At 41.8% G+C, this 25,682-nt stretch overlaps 1 protein-coding gene across 1 annotated transcript; it reads left to right on the forward strand.

The window, feature by feature from the left end:
- Positions 1-25,579, forward strand: LOC149463541 (ficolin-2-like). The gene is made up of 8 exons (XM_089675080.1): positions 1-154; positions 2,533-2,646; positions 2,904-2,948; positions 6,194-6,232; positions 12,792-12,919; positions 15,896-16,025; positions 19,779-19,913; positions 24,115-25,579. Exons 1-8 carry the CDS (start codon positions 85-87, stop codon positions 24,366-24,368), a joined length of 915 nt encoding a protein of 304 aa, XP_089531206.1. The 5' UTR covers positions 1-84; the 3' UTR covers positions 24,369-25,579.
- Positions 25,580-25,682: the final 103 nt, after the last annotated feature.

Genomic DNA, 25,682 nt, shown 5'->3' on the forward strand with positions numbered 1-25,682 from the left:
TGGATATAAAAGCAGGAATTCTAGAAATAGGGTTTATATAATAGCCTGCAGGACGTGGTTGAGCACAGAATTACAGAAGATACAATGGTGGGTTCAGCACTAGTTTTGTTCACAGCTCTGATAACACTCAGCAATGGAGAGCAGTCCTGTCCAGGTAAGTTATTAAAAGGAAACTTTTTTATTTAATTTTAGTCAGATATTGATGAGCTGAATCACTGGTCTAGTTCAGAGGTCACCAAACTTTCTAAACAAAGTGCTAGTTTACTATCCTTCAGACTTTAGGGGGGGACAGACTGTGGCCAGTGGTAGTAGAAAATGCCCCTGTATCAGTGGGAGTAATAGTGCCCCATAACTGGTTTAATGGGAGTAATAGTGCCCCATTATTGGTATCAGTTGAAGGAATAGTGTCCTATTGTTGGTATCAGTGGGAATAATAGTGCCCCATTGTTGATATAAGTGGTAGGAATAGCACCCATCATTGGTGTCAGTGGGAAAAATGGTGCCCCATCATTATTGTCAGTTATGGATGGCATAATGCCCCAAGGGCTAAATAGAGACAAGACACAGCCACATCGGGGCCTAGGGCCACAGCTTGGAGACCACTGGTCTAGTTTCTTATGTATCTAAAGCAGGCTTTTTCAACTTTCTTACCCCTAAGGGACCTATGAAATAAATATCAGGTTCTCCAGCAGTGATACCTTTTGCCTTAGGGTACATTACCATGATCAGTAATTTGAAGATAGTTTTAAATATGACAATTAGCCCTTGCATTGTGGTGGTTAGTGGAAAATTGCCCCTTGCAGTGTTGGTTTTATAAGGAGGCAAAAGGGGCAACTGCCCTTGGCCCACTTGACAGAAGGGGCCTCTCTCGATACAAGAAAAATATAAAACAATATAACAAAATTATATAAAATGATAAAAATAAATAATAAAATAATATAAAATATATAATAATAAACATTACTTTATTTTATCAAATGTATTATTATTAGCAATATTTTGCCAGGGATTGTAAAAGGTTTTACTCTGGACCGGTATATTGTATCATTTTTAAAAATGAATTCTGGCAGCTCAAGCGAACCACACTTACACTCTTAAGGAAGGTAGCCTATGACTGCGTGTGAGTGTGCATGTGTGACCTCATGTGTGACTGTCATTGAGAAAGTAAACCAACTCTGTGTATAAGGGGCTTCCCCAAACCTGAAGTGGCCCGGGCACCCCCAAGGTTTAAATCTGGCCTTGCCCCATTGCATTGGTAGTCAGTATAGATGGGGTATCAACCCACAATTGTTAATTGCTCAAGGAACACATAGCAACCTCAGGCAGAACCCTGGTTGGGAAACACTGCTCTAAAAGATGCCAGCATTAGGAAAGTCCTGCTGTCTAGAGATGTCTTATTGATGCTCTGCCAAAACTAGACAAGATAGCATAGAAAGCACACACACACACACACATATATATATATATATATATATATATATATATACTGTATATATGTTTTTTAAGCAATTATTTTACACTTTCACTACAAGTATTTATTCAGATATTTCATCTCTTACTGAAAAAGGGCACTTTTATTTTTTTCTTTGCTGGCGTCTCCCTCAAGGGCCATGTCACACTAGGACTTCTTTACAATTTGGTGATTTTGCCACTGGTAAGTTGTCACCATTCAGAGAAATTCCCTGCCCCACAGCTGTACATAACAAAGGGGTGGGGATTCTGGTGACTCCATGGACGTCCTCCCAGAACACCGCCCCCTGTGCACGCCTGGTGTGCACATCAGGTGCGCTCTGTGACCGCTGCGTCGTTTGGACAGCGCTGATCACAGATCAGGGTAAAGGGCCATTCACAGCAGTACATTACCATGTGATCAGCTGTGTCCAGTTACAGCTGATCACATATAAACAGTCTTGCTGGTATGACACAGTATGGGAGGAAAAGAAAGCTGGTACCCGGCAAGGCTGTCGGTACATGGTTTACATTGATAATCAGAGCATTGATTAGCAGTGCCCTGATTATCACTGCAGCCCCATCAGTGCAGCATCAGCGCAGCCCCATCAGTTCCTCCTCATCAATGCCATCAGTGCAGCTTATTAGTGCAGCCTATCAGTGCCCATCAGTGCAGCCTCATCAGCGCACATCAGTGAAGAAGAAAAACTACTTATTTGCAAAATTTTATAGCAGGAACTAAGAAAAACTTTTTTTTTCATTTGTTTAGCTAAAAATTTAAAAACCCAGTGGTAATGAAATTCCACCAAGAGAAAACTCTGTCTAAAAAAAAAAACGATAAAACTTTTATATGGGTACAGTGTTACGTGACTGCACAGTTGTCATTCAAAGTGCAACAGCACTGAAAGCTGAAAATTGGCCTGGGCAGGACGGGGGAGAAATTGTAGTGAAGTGGTAAAAATGATATTAACGATGATGTTAAAAATGATATTAACATATTAAATCTTATATGGGATTTTAGTGATTGAGTGCAGTTATAAGTCATGTCCAAATTGTTTCCAATTTGTAAATTCTGTTATGCAGAAGTGAAAGTTGTCAGTGTTGGAGAGCTGGACAAGCTGACGATTCTCAGGGGCTGCCCAGGTCACCCTGGCCTTCCTGGACAAAAAGGAGAAGTTGGGACACCCGGAGAGAAAGGTAGGTGCTGGTACTGCTGTGTTTGGGGATTTACTATTTATATCACAGACGTATTCTATCAAACTTTATGAAACAAGAACCGTCTCTGTTGGTGCTACCAGCTTCTTCTAGGTTGCCTACCCTAAAGGTAGTGGTGGTGGTGGGGGGGGGGGGGGTGTTCTGAGCTTATGTTAAATTACTGTTTTGCAATATGTTTGGTTTGTATTAAGACAATTACACTGAATTTGAGTTGTCCCATTTTGTGACATTCTTTCTAGGTCAGGAAGGCTCAGTAGGGAAGAGAGGACCTCCTGGCATACAAGGTTGGTAACATATAATCTATTAAATAGTGGAAGTATATGTATAGGCCAGTGGTCTCCAAATTGAAGCCCGGGGGCCTGATTCAGCCCTTTGCTATCTTTTATCCGGCCCTTGGGGTACTATTCCATCCACTGACGTCAGCAAAGGAGCATAATTCCTCACACTGACCCCAGGAAAGAAGAACAATTATTCCCAATGATACCAACAATGAGACACAATTCCTCCCAATGACACCACTGATGGGGCACTATTCCTCCCACTGACACCACTAATGGGGCACTATTCTTGCCACTGACACTAATGATGGCACATTGTTTGCTCCCACATACACCAGATTCAGCCCTTTGCTATCTTTTATCCGGCCCTTGGGGTACTATTCCATCCACTGATGCCAGCAAAGGGGCATAATTCCTCACACTGACCCCAGGAAAGAAGCACAATTATTCCAAATGATACCAACAATGAGACACAATTCCTCCCAATGACATCACTGATGGGGCACTATTCCTCCCACTGACACCACTAATGGGGCACTATTCCTGCCACTGACACTAATGATGGCACATTGTTTGCTCCCACATACACCAGATTCAGCCCTTTGCTATCTTTTATCCGGCCCTTGGGGCACTATTCCATCCATTGACACCAACAAAGGGACATAATTCCTCTCACTGACCCCAGGAAAGAAGCACAATTATTCCCAATGATACCAACAATGAGACACAATTCCTTCCAATGACCCCACTGATGGGGCACTATTCCTCACACTGACACCACTGATGGAGCACTATTCCTGCCACTGACACCAACAATGGCACATTGTTTGCTTCCACATACGCCAGATTCAGCCCTTTGCTATCTTTTATCCTCCCACTGACACCACTAATGGGGCACTATTCCTGCCACTGACACTAATGATGGCACATTGTTTGCTCCCACATACACCAGATTCAGCCCTTTGCTATCTTTTATCCGGTCCTTGGGGCACTATTCCATCCATTGACACCAACAAAGGGACATAATTCCTCCCACTGACCCCAGGAAAGAAGCACAATTATTCCCAATGATACCAACAATGAGACACAATTCCTTCCAATGACCCCACTGATGGGGCACTATTCCTCACACTGACACCACTGATGGAGCACTATTCCTGCCACTGACACCAACAATGGCACATTGTTTGCTTCCACATACGCCAGATTCAGCCCTTTGCTATCTTTTATCCTCCCACTGACACCACTAATGGGGCACTACTCCTGCCACTGACACTAATGATGGCACATTGTTTGCTCCCACATACACCAGATTCAGCCCTTTGCTAGCTTTTATCCAGTCCTTGGGGAACTATTCCATCCACTGATGCCAACAAAGGGACATAATTCCTCCCACTAACCCCAGGAAAGAAGCACAATTATTCCCAATGATACCAACAATGAGACACAATTGCTCCCAATGACACCACTGATGGGGCACTATTCCTGCCACTGACACCAATGATGGCACATTGTTTGCTCCAACACACGCCAGGCCGCTTTTTACTCCCACTGACCCCAGTCCAGCCCTTCTTAAGTCTGAAAGGACAGTAAACTTGCCCTTAGATTAGATAGTTTGGAGACCCTAAGTATAGACAATAAAGAGCGAAAGGCTATTTTCTTCAGAATACAGCACTCCAATCCAATATTATTAAGGGTCCATGCTCACTGGGCTTACAAAATGCTGCTTCTACAAGAGTTTTGTGTTTTGATTGTAGAAGCAGCCCAATGTTATCTTTCTTGTCCATGCACATTAGGGCATTTAGAGGTATATTTTAACCACTTCAATACCGGGCATTTTTACCCCCTTCCTGCCCAGGCCAATTCTCAAACAAACAGGAAAAACTTTTTCTTTGATACTGTTATAAAATTTTGCAAACAAATGTTTCTTCATAAATTTAGGCCAAGATGTATTCTGCTACATTTCTTTGGTGAAAATAACCCAAATCAGTGTATATTATTTGGCCTGTAGGAAAGTTAAAGAGTCCACAAACTATGGTATATATCTGAAAATTGATCAATCCTGAAGTACTGATGACCTATTGTGAGGCGCAAAAATGTCAAGACAGTACAAATACCCCCAAATTAACCCTTTTTGGAAAGTATTTACTAAGAGGCATGGCAAGTTTTTTTAAGTTTTTTGTCCCAATTTTTTGGTGTGTTCAGGAAGGACGTCATATGAGGCCCATCTGGAAAGACGAAAGTCCAACCCGACCTATTGTAAAAGTGGTTAAGCTCAGCGTTCTGATGCATAAAAAAGACCCTTCAGGTTTTTTTCCCATAAAGCTGTGTATCATGATATAACCGACAATGGTATTACCTAAAACGACAAAAACAGCCGGAAACGGCTGTTGAAAACACTATAGTAAAAAACAGATAATAGACCGATTGTTCATCGAACAAAATAGTTTTCCCCAATTTTCTTATAGTGTGTACCCAGCTTAACAGTGTAAGTAAATAGAAATTAAATCAATAAACGCCCAAGCGCTAAACGCGGTACCGCGTTTACATGCATTTTTGAAGTTTATCGGTTTTCTGCTGCCTCGTCTAGGGGAGTTCAGTGTACATGTAGCCTTGAAAAGAAAAAAAAAGATTATTAAAGTTACATTAACTTGTTAGAACTTATGTGAGATTTTAGTGATTGGGTTTGGGTCTACTAATGGCTCTGAAAATTTATACTGAAGTCTAAGAAAAGATCTATTCCAGTATGTATTCTTAACTCAAAAGCTCCAATTTTTTTTTTTTTTTTGCTGCTGTGATCTGACTTCCTGTTAGAGGGTGGCTAAATTTGTTCTCCATGGTTCCACTGTATGTAAGAATGTAGTCACCCTCTCTTGCTTGCTCCCGAGATAGACTATAGACTATATGATTTAAAGTGTGCATAGAGCAGTGCACATGACCACAACTAATGTGCTCTGTTCATGCCAAACAAACGGAAGTGAGAAGGAAAGGGAGTGGTTCTGGAGCTCACATAAGACATTGTAAAGAGGCAGAAAAACACAGTAAGAAACAATTTCAAGTTGTGGATGTCTATAGGTTAATCATGGGGAATAAGGATATAATTTAGTGTCACTATAAGGCTCTAGGGTTTATTAAGGCTCTTTGAAAATTAGGTGTTATTCTGCAAATACCGTTTAAATAACAATTATTGCCAAATTCCATCTATTTAATAGCATGTAGCAGACTTACACAATTTTATTTTTATCCTATAGGAGAGAAAGGAGAGAGCGGCATCACAGAGCCAATATACGGTAAGTCCACAATATCCAGTTATCTTCTATTCTGGACACTCATTATCAAAGTGCCTGGAATAAAACATCCTTGCTTGTCCCATCAAACAGCCAATTAAATGTTGATGTATCTGGGAAATGACCGTTGGAAAGTTTGTTTCAATCTGATTGCTTGATATTGAGTAACATAGTCAGCCTCATTTTCAGCAATTTGCTCAATGCACAATCAGAGAGTATCTCTGCACTGCTATTCAGAGTCCCACCTCTGTCTCAATGGAATTACTGGAGCTGCTAGCACAACTTGTGATTCACACAACAAAAAATAAAAATAAGTGAAAAGATAGTGCAGCTTCTTATCTAGATATATGACCAAACATGCCACAAAACAACCATGTATGTGCATACTTTAAAAAAGTGCATACAGTACGTCTATGTGCAAAATATATTAACAAAAATATACTGTATACATGAAAAAACAAAATATAAACACTAGTGTCCATGAATACTAGTAATAACCAACTCTCTTATATATTATAAGTTTATTTATTTATTTATTATGTGGAAAAAGTACTTCTCCAAAAAGTACCAAATGCAGATCCTCTGTGCACGGCTCACCAATAATGTGCTCTTTCGACGTGCTCTCATTTTCTCTGGAGGACTTCACTAATAGTAAAAAGTCAAAAACATTTTTAACAATGAAGACCAGCGCAAACCCACATGATCAATTACATTACTCAGTTTAAAAAAACATTAATGTGCTAATAAAGATATATATAATAAATTATATATAAAATATATTGATATAAAAACATATATAAAAATTAAAATTATAAGTCCAGTGACAAAAAAAGCAAAGTGACAAAAAATCAAAAAAAACCCCAGAAAATATATATATAAATATAATTACAGTCCCGTGACAAAATTAAATCAAATTAAATTGTAATATATTTTCCATCTGATTCTTCCGTGTTATTGATCCCTTCACCATCCACCAGTGCAGAAATCAACATTAACCGCACTCACCAGATAATGGTGAGTCACACGCCTTTCAGGATTGTTAAGGGCTCCTGGACCCCCTTTACTTTGTCTGGGACCTCCAAGTGCTCTTTCCTCTTATGTCTAGGTACCTCTTCTGCTTACTCCTCTCACCGAATCCCCCAAAGGAAAATCAGGAAGAAGAAAAGACCATAGCGTGATACCGCAGTAACTTCTCCTCAAATTAATCTCTCCAGACCACTCACATTCTTTTGCGGGATATAGCCCACTTTTTATTCAAAACAACATCGATTCTCTTCAGAAATGGTCCACTTTTCATGTACACCGATTATACAAGGACCTCACAGTTTAGTGTGCAGCAGGATGGCAGACCTCAGCTACAGACTCTTCTACTTAGGCTAAGATGGCCCCTTGGAACGCACCGCTCGGCGTGCGCTCCACTCACCGGAAATGACGTCAGACGACGGACCAGGCAACCGGAAGTGCGTCAACGCGTTTCGCCCCACCCACAGGGCGTTATCAAGACGCTCATTACCACTTCCCAGCCGCTTATAAAGCTTTGGGAGGTCCCTCCCACTAATTCCTCTGGCACAAAAACCTGGATACAAGCATGTCAATCACCGCCATCCATCTGCACACCCATGTGGGGTCCCCTTACATCAGAAACCATTACAAGAAATATATTACTTAAAGAATACATTACTTCAAAAACATACTTTACTTAAAAAACATTCTTTAGATAAAAAATATAAATAATAATACTTTTAATCCTAAGTCTTCAACCCCACACACAAGGGAGAAGGGTGAAGGGATCAATAACACGGAAGAATCAGATGGAAAATATATTACAATTTAATTTGATTTAATTTTGTCACGGGACTGTAATTATATTTATATATATATTTTCTGGGGTTTTTTTTGATTTTTTGTCACTTTGCTTTTTTTGTCACTGGACTTATAATTTTAATTTTTATATATGTTTTTATATCAATATATTTTATATATAATTTATTATATATATCTTTATTAGCACATTAATGTTTTTTTAAACTGAGTAATGTAATTGATCATGTGGGTTTGCGCTGGTCTTCATTGTTAAAAGTTTTTGGTCTTTTGTACCTGTGCACAGCAGCATCTCACGGGGATTTGTATGGTAAATAGGAAGTCCTGAGCGCTGAGGTTTTTTTTTTTTTTTTTTTTTTTTTACAAAAGTCAAAAACAGCTCATTAGATGACACTTTTTGGACACTCAAAAGTTAAATTTTACTGGTTACCCTCATTTTTACTTGTAATGGTATTGCTCAAAAAGAAACACAAATATACGCCATAGTGCTCACTGCAGATATTTTATTTAAATAAAAGTAAGTATAGCCACTCACATATAATCAACATCAATGTGCGTTCAAATGAGTTTATACCCTCCTCTGTTATAGCAGCCACAAGTCTCTGTATCTCCGGTAGATCCAAACATCTCTGCCCAGCGTGGTGGCATCAGTAGCCACTCCCTACCTGACACAGTAGATCCCAATTGGACTTCCTCTGAACTAGCTACTCCCCACCTAATGTGTTGTGTGCCATTTGGACTTCCTCAGAGGTAGCTATCTCTGAAGAAGTCCAATTGGAACTCAACATGTCAGTGGGGAGTGGCTACTGACCACATCACAGATATGCCAGAGATACAGAGACTTGTAACTTCTACAAGAAAGAAGGATAAACTTCCATTTGAACACCCGTTGATGTTGATTACATGTGAGTGCCTTTACTTATTTTTATTTAAATAAAATATCTGCAGTGAGCACTATGGAGAATATTTATGTTTCTTTTTGAGCTATACCATTACAAGTAGAAAGTTCACAGTTCAGAGATATCAGTTAGTAAATATAAGAAATTAGGTTTAGGGTACTACCTGAACGCAGCAAAAATCCTGATCCCCAAATATTGGAAGAAAAAAGAAATACCGAAAGAGGAGGAGTGGATAGAGAGAGTAAATTGGACTAGGAAGATGGAGAAGACATATTATATACAGGAAGATAAACTGGAGATATATCTCGCGAAATGGGAAAAATGGGAAAACTTGGTAATAAGTATGAGAAAATGAAGAGTAGAACGTTATAGAGAAAAATTGGGTAGGATATGCTTGCTTTGGATACAAGTCAAGGAAATGCAGAGTGGGGGGGGAGGGGTCAAGGTTTTAAGAGGGGGGTAATTGAAATAATAAGAAAAAAAACGTATATTTATGATGATTGAGATGAAATTGTTTATTGTTATTTTTGTGAAAATTATTAATAAATATTTAAATAAATAAAAAAAAAAAACAAGTAGAAAAGAGGGTGTTGCTAATTCCTAATTAACATCAGTGGGACTACCTGCATGGGGATGAACAGAGCACCTGGTACGCATTGATACCCCCCATGTAAATGAGGCCTGACTTTACACGCCATGCACGCACACACTTAACTCCTTCTCTACCATACACGGTGTACAGCCCAGGATCCTCTGAGTGCTGATCTGCTCCCATTGCTATGGGAGATGGACTGCCAGGGGAGACATGCCAACAACACTCCCTCGCTACAAGAGAATGTCCCACCTGTCAAAGGTACAAGATTGACAGGCTGTTTGCTGGACCTCTATTACCTTTGGTAGCCACTTGCTGTCTTCATACCCCAATGTGTCTTAACTGACCCGAGCTGTAGACTATGTGTGCCAGCTACTTGCATACACCTCTTTAGTTATTTCAGACCAGGTAAAAGGCAAGGTTTAAAGGCTTTACTGAAAATTTACGAACATAACAGAGATCAAAGTACAATACAGTTCTTTCCCTACGTCCCTAGTTCCTATCCCAGGCTTGTGTGCTGCCCTGGCGTACCTGCATAAGTAGAGTCCATTTGTGGCCAAGTTCATGGTTGGCAGAATTCAGTGGATGATGTCTTCAGGACAAACTAGCAGTCCCCTTACATGGTGGAAGGCTTCAACTGGTAAGTGACCTTGGATTCCAATGGTGACTTCCAACGCAAGGGCCGGGAACTCCGGAATCTGGATCTTTCATAATGCAGGATTCAGATACCCCAATGGCTACTGCTGCCCCTGGGCTCTGGACCACTCTCCCTTTTTATAGATACAGGATCAGTGGGTCGGGCCCAAGAAAGCCTGTGAAAGAAAACCCAGGAAATAACATTAACCTTGACCCTCCCATCTGGGGCAGCAACTATCTAGGCTACCATAAGCAACCTGCTTACAGACACAAATCCCAATGGAATGAATGCGATATTCTAAGCATTGATTTCAAGGGGGTTAAATTGGGTTTTACTACTGACTAGGGCATGTTCATCTCTGTTGAGCTGCAGTGGTCTGCAGTCTAACCCCTAGGACATACAGAAAACTTTTTTATGTGCCCATTCCACACCATAGTGCTGCATTGCGGTATGTTGTGCTGCATAAAAAATTCTTACGCAGTAAAATGTAGCACGTTGCAACAGTTGCAAGTTAGGATTAGCTTTTAGTGTAAAGGTTATATGTTGAGCTAATTAGAATGGTTAGGCAAGGGGTAAAGGTTAATATTAAGTGTGAATTTGAAGAGTGAGGTCAAATTTTAGGGGGAGGTAAAATGTTAAGGATACATTTCAGGGTATTGTGTTTCAAGGTTCAGTGTTAGGGTCAGCATGAGGGATTAATCTTGGAGTCAGGACTTGTGGGGACACAATATTTTGTCACTTATATTAGGGGCCTAAAAGTGACACACAGAGAACTACGAGCATTTGTGCTTGACTCAGCCATGTGTCATAAGAACTGTTCTGTTATAAAGCAGGAAGCAGAGCCTGCAAATGTAATCAACAAATATGGCTGCACCTCAGTAAACATATACACTGCTCAAAAAAATTAAAGGAACACTTTCAAAACACAACAGATCTCAATGGGGAAAAATATCATGCTGAATATCTATACTGATATATACTTGGTAATGTGTTAGGAACGTAAGGATGCCCCATCGTTTGATGGAAATGAAAATGATCAACCTACAGAGGACTGAATTCAAAGACACCCCGAAAATCAAAGTGAAAAAATGATGCAGCAGGCTAGTCCATTTTGTTGAAATTTCATTGCAGCAACTCAAAATTGTACTCAGTAGTTTATATGGCCCCCACGTGCTTGTATGTATGCCTGACAACATCGGGGCATGCTCCTAATGAGACAACGGGTGGTGTCCTGGGGTATTTCCTTTCAGATCTGAACCAGGGCATCACTGAGCTCCTGAACAGTCTGAGGTGCAACCTGGCAGCATTGGATGGACCAAAACATGATATCCCAGAGGTGTTCTATTGGATTTAGGTCAGGTGAGTGTGGGGGCAATTCAATGTTATCAGTTCCTTCATCCTCCAGGAATTGCCTTCATACTCTCGCCACATGAGGCCGGGCATTGTCGTGCACCAGGAGGAACCCAGGAATCACTGCACCAGCATAGGGTCTGACAATGGGTCTAAGGATTACATCCCAATACCTAATGGCAGTCAGGGTGCCATTGTCTCGCCTGTAGAGGTCTGTGCATCCCTCCATGGATTTCCTTCTCCAGACCATCACTGACCCACCACCAAAACGGTCATGCTGAATGATGTTACAGGCAGCATAATGTTCTCCATGGCTTCTCCAGACCCTTTCACATCTGTCACATGTGCTCAGGGTGAACCTGCTCTCATCTGTGAAAAGCGCAGAGCACCAGTGGCAGAGCTGCCAATTCTGGTGTTCAATGGCAAATGCCAATCAAGCTCTATGGTGCTGGGCAATGAGCACAGGGCCACTAGAGGACATCAGGCCCTCAGGCCACCCACATGAAGTCTGGAGGTCATTTTGTAGGGCTCTGGCAGTGCTCCTCCTGTCCCTCCTTGCACAAAGGAGCAGATTCCGGTCCTGCTGATTGGTTAAGGACCTTCTACAGTCCTGTCCAGCTCTCCTAGAGTACCTGCCTGTCTCCTGGAATCTCCTGCATGCTCTTGAGACTGTGCTGGGAGACATAGCAAACCTTCTGGCAATGACACGTATTGATGTGCCATCCTGGAGGAGTTGGACTGCCTGTGCAATCTCTGTAGGGTCCAAGTATCATCTCATGCTACCAGTAGTGACACTGACCCTAGCCGAATGAAAAACTAGTGAAAAACAGTCATAAAAGATGAGTAGGGAAAAAAATGTCAGTGGCCTCCACCTGTAAAACCATTCCTGTTTTGGGGGTTGTCTCATTGTTGCCCATCTAGTGCACCTGTTGTTCATTTCAATAACACCAAAGCAGCTGAAACTGAAACTGATTAGCAACCCCCTCTACTGACCAGATCAATATCCTAGGCATTTTACTGACTAGATGCTATACTCTGATTAAAAAGTGTTCCTTTAGATTTTTTGAGCAGTGCATAATAAAAACCTAATACATATACTATATGATATAACACATAGAAATAAGGATTATAAAACAATAACGCACATTGGTTAGATTTATACATCCACGTAATAATTAAAGTAATGAATAAAAAATATTACAAGACTATAGGTTCCTTTTAGAGGGATTCTGATTGATCTCTTTTATGTTCCCTTCTTTACAGCTGCCAGGAGCTGCAAAGAGCTTCAGAATCAGGGTGAAGTTTTGAGTGGCTGGTACACCATATACCCAGATGGCACCCAGCCCATGAAGGTCCTGTGTGACATGAACACAGATGATGGTGGTTGGATTGTAAGCATTACAGTATAGAAGAAAATGAAACCATTCATGTATCAGAGAAATTATTAAAACATTTTAATTTATAGAGACACTTTCACTACTTAATGGCCCTGTAATCCATTTTTCATGAAACTGTTTCTTACTTCGTTTTTCTGCTTTGTTGCACCACCCTCCCCAAGCTTCCAGACCTCTCCTTTTCCTCTCACTTCCATCTGTCTAGAACAAGCAGTGCACCTTAGCTGTGGTCATGTGCACTGCTCTATGCACACTACAAATCCCATAGTCCAGCAAGAGAGGGTGGCTATATTATTACTGTAGCACTCACCCCCAAAAGGGCCCACTGTCTTGCCCCAGGTTCCTAAGCTCTTCCCAAGCTAGAGCACTGGCAGCCAGGCACACAGTAACCATTCCTCTTCTGGCTCAGTGAACAGTCTAGGGGTAGCTTTTGATGCATTATCGTAAGTCGAACTTGGATAGGGTGCAGGGAAACTGTGGGATACTCCAGTAGCACAATGTAGTAACACAAGGACACTCTCAAAGCTTCTTAATATGGTCCCTCCGGCAGCAACTAAGAGACTGAGCAACACCATAGGAAATGTCCCAATGTAAGAAAACTCTGGCACTGATGCACAAGGGATAGTAGCAGTACACAGTCACTAGGATCCTACACTCAAGTCTGTACTCACGATATCCCTGGATACTTGGATGCCTCCTTCCAATATTGGCTGAACATTCACCAGTGAACTACCCAGACCAGATCCTCAGTGAAATCCCTTAATCAGTTCCAGCAAGTTTCAACAGGACATGACCCCCCCCCAGCTCTAGGGTAGCCGGGTACTTGTTGAGCACATGTACAACTGCAGCTGAACTGCCCAGGAGGGCAGCAGCCCCTAAGGCTTGGAACTTCTCCTCCTGGGCAAGAACACAGCTGCCTGAGGCCCCAGACTCTTTATGCAACCCTCAGCCACCTGCTGAGCATCCTTCTCCAGAGATTGACCAAGACCACAAAAAATTCAGGCTGTGGATCTGCCTCTTCCAGCCCACTACATTCTGGAATCCACCCGAAGGCAGGGGGGAAACATTTGAGCCTGCAGCCTGTGAAAAAGCATGAAAGCAAAGAGGGCACAAACGCCAGGCGCATTACCTTAAAACACTTTATTAGATATAAAAAACAAAAGTTTTACTCACAAACCAAGTAAGTAATAGGCATGTGATTGCATAAGCACACAATGTTGACTGCTCTCCACCTCTAGCTGAAGACAAGATGGTGTGAACTGTTTCGGGGACCCTGTCCCCTTCCTCAGAGCCAGGGTCTCCGAAACGCGTGGGTGTTTATGCAACCACATGCCTATTACCTGTTTTAAGGTAATACGTTAGCGCCAGGGGTGGACTGACCATTTGGAAACTCGGGCACTGCCCGAGGGCCCGGGGTCAGTAGGGGGCCCCATGAGATGCCCCTGGTACCTTTTTCATAGGCTTTTTTGAGTTTGGGCAAGGACACAGGGGCCCCATGATCCCCTATTGCCCGGGGGCCCCATGAGTTATCAGTCCGCCCCTGGTTTGCGCCCTCTTTGTTTTCATGTTTTTGTGCAGTGTTGGATTTCCCCAGTCTGAGGAGGGCTGCACTGCCTTTTTGTTCCAGTCCTGGCTGTGAAAAGTCCATGGGACTACACCTAGAGGGATGGTATCCATTTCTGAGCGCCAAGTGTCAAGTTTGACAATTGTTCTATCTGCAGCCTGTGAAGCCTAGAACAGCCCAAAGTAATCACAAACAGCTCCACTGACTACAGGGGAGCAATAAAAGACTAAACCAACCTAACCTTTCTAGCAATCTGGAAGGTGCTAGGCTACATACTATAGAACCATGGAAAATGAACGTAGCCACCCTCTAACAGGAAGTCAGATCATAACACCAAATAAAAAGGAAATGTGAGATTTGGAGGAAGCCGGAAGCAATAGAAGGTACTTTTTTGAGTTAAGAATTTGTTTTAACCACTTTAAACCACGTGTCACTTTATATAAATTATTTTATAACCAAATGCAAAGGAGAACATGTAATTCTCATTTCTGACCAGAAGGGGAGCTCTTTCCTTATTTATAGCTGCATTCTGCCTTTCTAGGGATTCAGTAAAAGTAAAATGGAAATAGCTGTATGTTATTATTATGATGATGATTATTATTATTATTCAGGATTTATATAGCGCCAACAGCTTGCATAGCGTTTTGCAATATAAAGGGAGACAATACAGCAACAATACAGTTCAATACAAGAGGGTCCTGCTCTAAAGAGCTTACAATCTAATAGGGTGGGGCAAGTGGTATAAAAGGTTATAACTGTGGAGAGTGCATATATTGGGAATTAGAGGATACTTGAGATCGCGTGACTGCTTTGCAATTTTTTTTGTTCTGGAGGACATTTTTCTGTTCAAGTACCACCCACAAATTTTTTGATCTGGATGGCCACCCTGATTTGTGTCAAGACACAAGAAAACAAATCTTTAGAATAAATCAGAGGAACTAGAAATATTGGTGGTGCTGTTGCTGACTTAATAAAGGGTCAGGATTCATGGGCTGATTTGCTGATCCTGGCTTTACTACTTACTGAACTGTTGCTGAACTGAAAAAAAAAAGCATGCAGCCAGTGAAGGAGAAATAAAGTTGCACACCCACAATTATTTACAGGATTCCAACAAAACGTTAACCTCAATATAAGCATTTGTTTAAAATGTATAACAACCAACTCTCCCTGCCTCCTCCTATGACTCCTCCAATACCCATACTCACCTAATAAGCAGGGATTTGGCAGTACGGGTGAATCTAGGCACTAGAGGGTATCTAGGGGGCTAAGGGGGAAGGCTTGGGGATTCTTCATTTTGACATCTTTAATCCTAGCAGATCTATGCTACGGTAAATCAAGAATTTTTAGACCGAAATAGAGAAATTTGTAAGCTACAGGTATCTCGGATCCATTTTCGGCTCTCTCTGCAGGTGTTTCAGCGTCGTTGGGACGGGTCAGTGGATTTCTTCCGGAACTGGGCAGACTACAAGAAAGGCTTTGGTAGCCGTTTGAATGAGTTTTGGCTGGGAAATGACAATCTCCATAAAATAACATCCACAGGTAAGAGATGGCGGATGCAGACAATTCAAGTTTAACCACTTGCCCTCCTGAGAATTTACCCCCCTTCCTGACCAGGCCGCTGCATTACTGTAATTGACAGTTGCGTGGTCATGCAACGCTGCACCCAAATGAAATGTATGTCTTTTTTTTCCCATGAATTGAGCTTTCTTTTGGTGGTATTTGATCACCTCTTCGTTTTTAGTTTTGTTTGCTCTATTATCAAAAAAAGACTGACAATTTTGGGAAAAAAAAATATTTTTGACTTTTTGCTATAAAACATATCCAGTAAAAAAATTTTAAAAATCAAATTTCATCATAAATTTAGGCCAAAATGTATTCTTCTACAAAATCCCAATACGTGTAAACTAATTTACGTGAAAGTTATAGTGTCTACATATGGCGGTATATATACTGGAATTGTTTTGGGTTTTTTATACTAGTAATGGAGGCGATCAGTGACTTAGAGCGGGATTATGGCAGGCATTCTGACACTGGGGGGGGGGGGGGAACTGACTAGCTGTATCATTTATTTACAGACCTCTCCCCCATTAGCGATACTGAGCAATCGCCGGGTGCCGGCGGGGAATCTCCAGCCGGGACCTGGTGATTGATAGCTGTACCTGGAAATACAAAATCATGTATATATACACACATGATTTTGCACAGCCCTACCTCCCTGTGGCAGTATTTGTGCTATAGGGTGGTGGGGAGGCGGTTAATACTGCATACAGGACCAGGACAAGGTCATCCAGCGCCCAGGGCAAGGATCCAGAATTGCGTCCTTCCCCCACTGTAAATACATGCCATAGAATAGGTGTACCACCCTGCATCTCTCCTTTGCCCCCTTGCTTCTATATGCCCAGGGCAGTTGCCCCTCCTGCCTACCCATTGTTCTGGCCCTGACTGCATATAATCAGTTTATTAAAAACTGAGATTTTATAGATGATTCACACCACAGTGCTGTCACTACGTTTGCTCTGTCATATTTTTATATATCACAGCAAGGTCTGTAAATTCTGCGATTTGTATATCATCTAATGCTCCCAGTGTCATAGCTGAATGGCTGTGGCACAAAAAACAATTACAAGATAAGCCACCTGAAAAGTACACCATTTTCAGTGTACAGTACCTGTCGATGGCACCCTTTCCATTGGCTTGCACTGATACAAGGAGAACTTAAGGGCTGGTTTACACGTGCAGCCAGGGACCGGTAAAAAAAAATAGATGGATGAGCCTCATTTTTATTACCTTCTGGCCACCCACTTAAACTGCAAAAGCAGCCAGATGGGGACGTATATACGTCATGGCAAAAATTATACCCGTGTAATGTTAGGTAGGCAGTATCTCCACCTAATGTGACTTTTTCAAGTGAATTGCCTCTCCATGCTACACTGTCCAATTTTCAGTTTTCAGCGCTGATGAATAACAATTGTGCGGTCATGCAACACTGTACCCATATGACATTTTTATCTTTTTTTTCACACAAATAGAGCTTTCTTTTGGTGGTATTTTGGATTATTTTTTGCACTATAAATGAAAAAGTGCAAACATTTTGAAAAAAAAAAAGGTTTTCTTTGTTTCTGTTATAACATTTTGCAAACAGTTAATTTTTCTCCTTCACTGATGTTCATTGATGAGGCAGCACTGATGGGCATTGCTAGGCAGCACTGTGATAGGCAGCACTAATGGGCACTGATAGGCTGCACTGATGAGACAGCACTGGTTGGCAGTGATGATGCTGCACTGATGATGCTGCACTGATATGCGGCACTGATGGGCACTGATAGGCGGCAATGATGGGCACTGATAGGTAGCAATGATGGGCACTAAAATGTAGCACTGAAGGGCACTGACTGGTGGCACTGATAGGCAGCACTGACTGGCAGATCTGATGGGCACAGACTGGCAGCACTGCTGGGCAGCACGGTTTGGCACTGATAGGCAGCACTGTTGGGCACTTTTGGGGCTGCACTAATAACCAGGGCAATGATAAGCAGTGCCCTGATTATCAGCGTAGATTTCTGCTTTTACAGTTTCCGGTCATCAGCAGTACTTTCCTCGCGCTGTGACATTGTGAGAAAAGTACTGCCGATTACCAGCAAGTGTATTTACATGGTGGTCAGCTGTGATTGGACACAACAGATCAAGTGGTAAAAGACCGCTGTGATTGACCTTTTATGGTGTCATGTGATCAGCTGTGTCCAATCGGCACAGCAATCACAGACAGCGCCAGGTGCTCTCCACTGGGGGCGTGCGGGGGCACTTCTGAGAGGACATCATATGACACCCTCCCAGAACTGGAAGACCACACTGTAGCTGTCATTCTGTTATAGCGCGGTAGTGAAGTGGTTAAAGGGGTGGCTAGCCAGGTCTACATAAATAATAAATCCAGCAGGAAGAGTGGGTGCCCCTCATATTGGGTACAACAGATAAGTAGGGCCAGGAACTAAGAGCAGGGACCTCACTATTACAGCTGCCCCCCCAAAAAAAGAAACGCAATAGTCATTATATGTTGATCAACGCTTTAAATACAATTCAGTTTTTCACAAATAACTTTTTTTGCCTGGAGTTCATCTTTAAGCTTAAAGTGGATGTAAACCTCAAACATAAAATATGAACAAAGCATATCTCTCGATAGTGTATACTTGTCTCAATTAAATGCACTAAGTGTCATTTCTGTTTGTTGCTACATTTCTGTCTGCTATCAGCATGAATCACTTCTGACAAGTTTTACTGACACCAAGAGAAAAATGGTGACAGGGGAGGAAGCTCCAGCACACAGCCTCAGCTCTGTGTGGAGGGGGGTGTGTCCCTTCCCTCCAATCAGCTCTCAGAGCTCTCCTAACTGTGTGTAATTTCAGCTCTCCACCCCGTTTCTGAAAGGTCAGACAAGCTGTATAAATTCTGGACTTAGAATGGATGTAGGGAAGAGAGACTGCAAATAAACAGGTACAACTCATGCAGCAGGATTTGTTCCATCTCTGTGCATCACTTGAGGCCAGTCACTTCACTGGGTATATGTGAGGGTTTACAACCACTTCAATGCTATATAGGGCTGTTTATAATGGATATTGGCTCTATAATGGTTAGCACTTCCGCCTGGCAGTACTAGGGTCGTTGGTTCGAATCCCAGCCACGGCACCTCCTGCCTGGAGATTGCATGTTCTCCCTGTGCCTGCGTGGGTTTCCTCCGGGTACTCCGGTTTCCTCCCACACTCCAAAGACATGCTGGTAGGTTAATTGGCTCCTGTCTAAATTGGCCCTAGTATGTGTATGTATGAATGTAAGTTAGGGACCTTTGATTGTACGCCCCTTGAGGGTTAGGGACTGATGTGATATGTAAAGCACTGCGCAATATAAGTACCTGTAATAAATAAATAAATAAATATAGGGCATCGCAGTGTTTATGCCACACTGAGCCTTCGTTTTACCACTCATTTATAAAATGCAGGTCGCAGTGTGAAGCCTGTTGTGTCTGTCGGAGTGTTATCTGCTTACCACACCAGAGAACACTCTCTGATAGGAAGAGAACTTGGTCACACGACTTTAACTAATTTTTTTTTTAATTATTAATGTAGCGGAATGTCCCAGATAAAGCCGTAAACCTGCTTTAGAAGATATCTGAGAGATAAAAAATACATGAAGAAATTATTGCTGAGCCAAGATTATGGGGCCAAAACCTATGCCTGACAGCGAGTCACACTATAATATATATTTCTGTTGTAAATTGCTAAACATTTTTTTTCTGTAAAGGTAAATGGGAACTGCGCATCGAACTGCAGGATTTTGAAAATAAAAAACATTTTGCCAAGTATGCAGAGTTCAAAGTCTTGGATGAGGTGGAAAAGTACCAGTTACTCATTGGGCCCTATAAGGAAGGTGATGCAGGTAAGTGACAGCTCAGTAGAATGCACTGCAGAGTGTATTAGGTTATTGTGCTTATTTGAGACTTACTCTAAAGCAGGGATCTCTAAACTGCCCGGGGGCCAGATGTGGCTCTTTGCTTGCTTTTATCTGACCATTGGCTCACAATTTCATCCATTGATACCAACAACGGGACATAATTCCCGCACTGAAATCAATGAAGGAGAACAATTCTTCCCAGTGACACCAACAATGGGGCACAATTTCTACCAATGACACCAATCATGAAGCACAATTCCTCCCAATGACACCAATGATGGAGAACAATTCCTCCCAATGAAACCAATGATGGAGAATTATTCCTCCCTAAAACACCAATGATGGAGGACTATTCCTCCCAATGATGCCAATAATAAAGAACAATTCCTCCCAATGAAACCAATGATGGAGAATTATTCCTCTCAATAACACCAATGATGGAGGACTATACCTCCCAATGATGCCAATGATAAAGAACAATTCCTCCCAATGACACCAATGATAAATAACAATTCCTCCCAATGAATCCAATGATGGAGAATTATTCCTCCCAATGAAACCAATGATGGAGAACAATTCCTCCCAATGATGCCAATGATAAAGAACAATTCCTCCCAATGAAACCAATGATGTAGAACAATTTCTCCCAATGATGCCAATGATAAAGAACAATTCCTCCCAATGAAAACAATGATGGAGAACAATTTCTCCCAATGACACCAATTATGAACAACAACTCCTCCCAATAACACCAAGGATAAAGAACAATTCCTTCCAATGACACCAATGATAAAGAACAATTCCTCCCAATGAAAACAATGATGGAGAACAATTCCTCCCAAAGACACCAATGATGGAGAACAATTCCTCCCAATGACACCAATAATAAAGAACAATTCCTCCCAATGAAGCCAATGATGTAGAACAGTTCCTCCCAATGACACCAATTATGGAGAATAATTCCTCCCAATGACACTAATGAAAGAAGGTGATGCAAGAAAGTGGCAGCTCAGTAGAATGCACTGCAGCATGTATTAGGTTATTGTGCTCATTTGAGACTTGCCATAAAGCAGTGATCTCCAAACTGTGGCCCGGGGGCCAGCTGTGGCCCTTTGCTTGCTTTTATCTGGCCCTTGGGGCACAATTTCATCCATTGATATCAACAACGGGGCATAATTCCCCTACTGACACCAATGTAGGAGAACAATTCCACCCAATGACACCAATTATAAAGAACAATTCCTCCCAATGACACCAATTATAAAGAACAATTCCTCCCAATGACACCAATGATAAAGAACAATTCCTCCCAATGACACCAGTGATGAAGAACAATTACTCCCAATGAAACCAATGATGGAGAAGAACTCCTCCCAATGATGCCAATGATAAAGATCATTTCCTCCCAATGACACCAATGATAAAGAACAATTCCTCTCAATGACACCAATGATAAAGAACAATTCCTCCCAATGAAACCAATGAAGGAGAACAATTCCTAACAATGGCACTAATGATAGGGGAACAATTCCTCCAAATTAAGAACAATTCCTCCCAATGAAACCAATGACGGAGAACAATTCCTCTCAATGACACCAATGATGGAGAACAATTTCAACCTATGACACCAATGATACAGAACAATTCCTCCCAATGACACCAATGATGGAGAACAATTCCTCCCAATGACACCAATGATGGAGAACAATTCTTCCCAATGAAACCAATGATGGAGAACAATTCCTCCTAATGACACCAATGATGGAGAACAATTTCTCCCAATGACACCAATGATGAAGAACAATTCCTCTCAATGACACCAATGATGGTGAACAATTCCTCCCAATGACACCATTAATGGAGAACAATTCCTCCCAATGAAACCAATTATGGAGAAAAATTCCTCCCAAAGACACCAATGATAGAGAACAATTCCTCCCAATGACACCAATAAATGGGGCACAATTACTACCACTGAAACAAACTATGGGGCATTATTTTTTTTCCTACTAATGTTGGGACCTTCTCTACTCCCATTAGCCACAGTCTGGCCCCACTAAAGTCTGAAGGACAGTGAAATGGCCCTTTGTTTAGAATGTTTGGAGATCCCTGCTATGAAGAATATCAACAATGGGTTTAAAGCTAGCTCAAGACAGAATTAGATATGCTATTGGGTAGAAGCTGCACTAAAAAGCAGTCCTGGGGATGGACAAACTAGATGGTCTTGACCCCCAAAGGAAAGGTCAATATACGCTGTATAAACAATCCCTGGACTGAATGTACTTCATGGGAATCTGTTCTTCAGAATAAAACTCATAACAAATACACCTAGAACTCATGTAGCCTCATAAAGGTGATTCAAAAACAAAAAAAGAAAATCTTGGTGCAGTAAATTATAACCATTTCATAAAAAAATAGTAATGCAACATACATAAGGTAAGTTAAAATCAGCATGTCACCCGAACCACAATATTTGTGGTTATTGTTTCAAACCGATAAGATGGCCACCACATTCCGGTGCAGGATGATGTCATACGCACTGGCTGCATCCAACGCGTTTCGTCATCTATGATGTATGTCAGGGACCCCTTTAGACTTTAAAATAGACCTAAATGTGATTTTGTGTTTTATTATTGTATTTATATTAAGGACAAGAAGGCTGAATCTTCCTAATGGGGACACAGACAGCAATACAAACCTGATAGGTGTTCTAATTCCTCTCAACTCTATCCAAAACTAAAAAAGAAAGCTTTGCATTTAGTCATACATTAAGGGCTTGTTCACACAGGCTGGCTACTGTGTCTACCCATGTGAGAGCTGAGTTTGCCCACAGCACCATCCCCCACACCCCCCTAAAACTCACCTAAGCCCCCTCTTGATCCAGCGATGTGAACTGGCATCTCTGAAACTCCAGGACTCCCTCTCTTCATGGCTAAGAGAGCAGCGGGAGCCATTGGCCCCCACTGCTGTCAATCATAGCCAGTGAGCAAATGAGAAGAGAGGGGGCAGTGCCAAGCTTCAGCTCTGTGTTTGGGTGCACACATAGAGCAATGGGTGCCCCCATAGCAAGCTACTTGATGTGGGGGCATTTGACAGGAGGGAGGTGTCAGGAGCACCTGCGGGGGAACCTGAGAAGAGGAGGACCTGGGCTGTTCTGTGCAAAATCACCCCAGAGAGTAGGCAAGTGTGATGTGTTTGTTATTTACAAAAAAAAACTTAAAGTGTTACTACACCCACAACAGTAAAATCAGTCTGTATATGTAGTAAAGCATGCTTGTTATATTCACTGCGGAACCTAAGGAGTTAATCCTCTGCATTGTGTAAAAAGGCTGTTTGATCCTGACTTCTCTAATCCTCCCCTTCTCCAAGTATCCCCCTGTTATCTCCTGATAAGACATATCGTGTGGAGACACTCTGCACATTCTCAGTTTGGTGTGTATTGCTAGAAAGTTGTTTTTTTTCTCTTGGGAGAGTGCATGTGATCAGCACAGGGCCAATGAGCACTGTCCAGACAGAGGTCAGGAGTTCTGCATCCTCGTAGAGCAGAAAGAAAGCTCCTCCTACAAGCTTTAACCAGTGTTCTGCTGAACACTGATAGCAGTTACAAGACTGCTCCAGGGGCGGACTGACAACTCATGGGGCCCCTGGGCATTAGGAGATCATGGGGCCCCTGTGTCCTTGCCCAAACTCAAAAAAGCCTATGAAAAAGGTATCAGGGGCATCTCATGGGGCCCCCTACTGACCCCAGGCCCTCGGGCAGTGCATGAGTTTCCAAATAGTCAGTCCGCCCCTGGACTGCTCTAACTGCTGATGAGAAAAGGTATTGAGCAGTTTTTATTTACTAAAATAATAGCATTTCCATGTCCTGTGTACAGTGGGAGACCAAATATAGGGAATGCAAAGTCCTGGGTTTAGTAACACTTTAAGCCATTAATATCCCTTTAATGCAACTTTTGAGAGTTTATATTGCAGTCTATGGCACTCAAGTTGCATGAAAGTCGCATGGAAGCAGTGCAGGAAACTTTTTACAGTCGCTGCAGTTTTACATTACATAGATTTGAATGACTTCCATTGAAATACATGGGCTGCGAGTTGTCATGCGACTTTATGTGTTCAAAGTCGCAATACAAGTCGCATGTGTGCCATTCAGCTTCCAGCGGTTATATTTCTCTGTATCTCTTCCTAGGAGACTCGATGTCTGGTCTGAACGGCATGAAGTTTAGTACAAAGGACCAGGACAATGACACCTTTGAACATGAGTGCGCCAAGCTCTACAAAGGAGGCTGGTGGTACAACAACTGCCACGCCGCAAACCTGAATGGACTGTACCACCTGGGGGTGCACACATCCAACGCGGATGGGGTCAACTGGTATAGTGCCAGGGGACACAAATACTCATTTAAACATGTGGAAATGAAGATCAGAGCTTTATTGCATTGAGAAAACATTGTAGTGGAAAAGAGAGATGATGAACAGCAGGTTCAATTTTTTTTTTTTCATTTAACCACTTCCAGTCCAGACACTTTTACCCCCCTTTTCCTGACCAGGCCATTTTTTATGATACGGCGCTGCGTTACTTTAACTGACAATTGCACAGTCATGCAGTGCTGCACCCAAATGAAATTTGTGTCCTTTTTCCCACAAATGGAGCCTTCTTTCGGTGGTAATTGATCGCCTCTGCGTCTTTTTTTTTTTTTTGCGCTATAGACAAAAAAAAGACCGACAATTTTGGAAAAAAAAAACAATATTTTTGACTTTTTGCTATTAAACATGTCCAGTAAAAATTTTTTAAAAATCGTCATAAATTTAGGCCAAAATCTATTCTGCTACAATAAAATACCAATACGTGTAAATTAATTGGTTTACTTGAAAGTTATACAGTCTACAAATGGCGGTAGATATACCGGAATTTTTTTTTTGTTATATTAGTAATGGTGGCAATCAGCAACTTATAGCGAGACTGCGGCGGCCATTCTAACTGCCACTGACATCCCCAGTGACACTAATACATCGATCAATGCTAATAAAAAGCACTGGCACTGTACTAATGACACTGGGCAGGAAGGGGTTAACATCTGGGGCCAGCAAAGGGTTACCTGTGTGCTGTGTTGTGTTTTACTATGTGCTGTTTTACTAGGGAGGTATGCTGTTTCATATTGCTCTGCTGTGCAGAGTCATACAAAGCAGTGTGCTGGAGCTGACAGGGGAGAGATCTATTTTGTTTACATACAGACCTCTCCCCTGTCACTGTTCCTCGGTGATCGCCAGGTACCAGTGGGGAAATACAAAATCACATATATGTACGTGGTTTTGCACAGCCCTGCCACCCCTTAGCAGTAGTTCTGTTATAGGGCGGTTAAAGTGAACCTTTGCCCAAAGTTACATTAATGATGCAGATCACTGGTGAGAGGAAACCGAGGGAATGTTTCATCTTGCCTGCAACAGATCGATAACAGGCAGTCACTTGACTTGAGCTGAGGGACAGTTAAAAAAAAATACAGTTTTGCTATATATTATAACATGTCAGAAATATATTCATGCAGACTTGTAAAGTTACTGAATAGAACATTTTAAACTCATGTTTTCCACCTGTATTTTGCTTTATGCAATACACTTTGTTTTACAAATAAACTTTTTAATATGACAAACGATTCCCAAAGTAAACTGTTTTTTTCCAAAGAGACAGAAAAGCCTAACTTGAGTCATTTCTATGATTCATTCAGCTGTGTATCTAAATTTCAGCTTGAGCTATTG

This window comes from Staurois parvus, unplaced genomic scaffold, assembly GCF_062004578.1.
Source record: "Staurois parvus isolate SC_StPar_1 unplaced genomic scaffold, SC_StPar_1.0 ptg000154l, whole genome shotgun sequence".
NCBI classification, from domain to species: Eukaryota; Metazoa; Chordata; class Amphibia; order Anura; family Ranidae; genus Staurois; species Staurois parvus.

Excerpts from the sequence above, each read along its gene's own strand:
- LOC149463541 (XM_089675080.1), top strand. The coding sequence starts at position 85 with ATGGTGGGTTCAGCACTAGTTTTGTTCACAGCTCTGATAACACTCAGC. Across the intron at positions 155-2,532 it reads TGGAGAGCAGTCCTGTCCAG|AAGTGAAAGTTGTCAGTGTT; the intron begins GTAAGTTATTAA and ends TCTGTTATGCAG. Across the intron at positions 12,920-15,895 it reads CAGATGATGGTGGTTGGATT|GTGTTTCAGCGTCGTTGGGA; the intron begins GTAAGCATTACA and ends CTCTCTCTGCAG.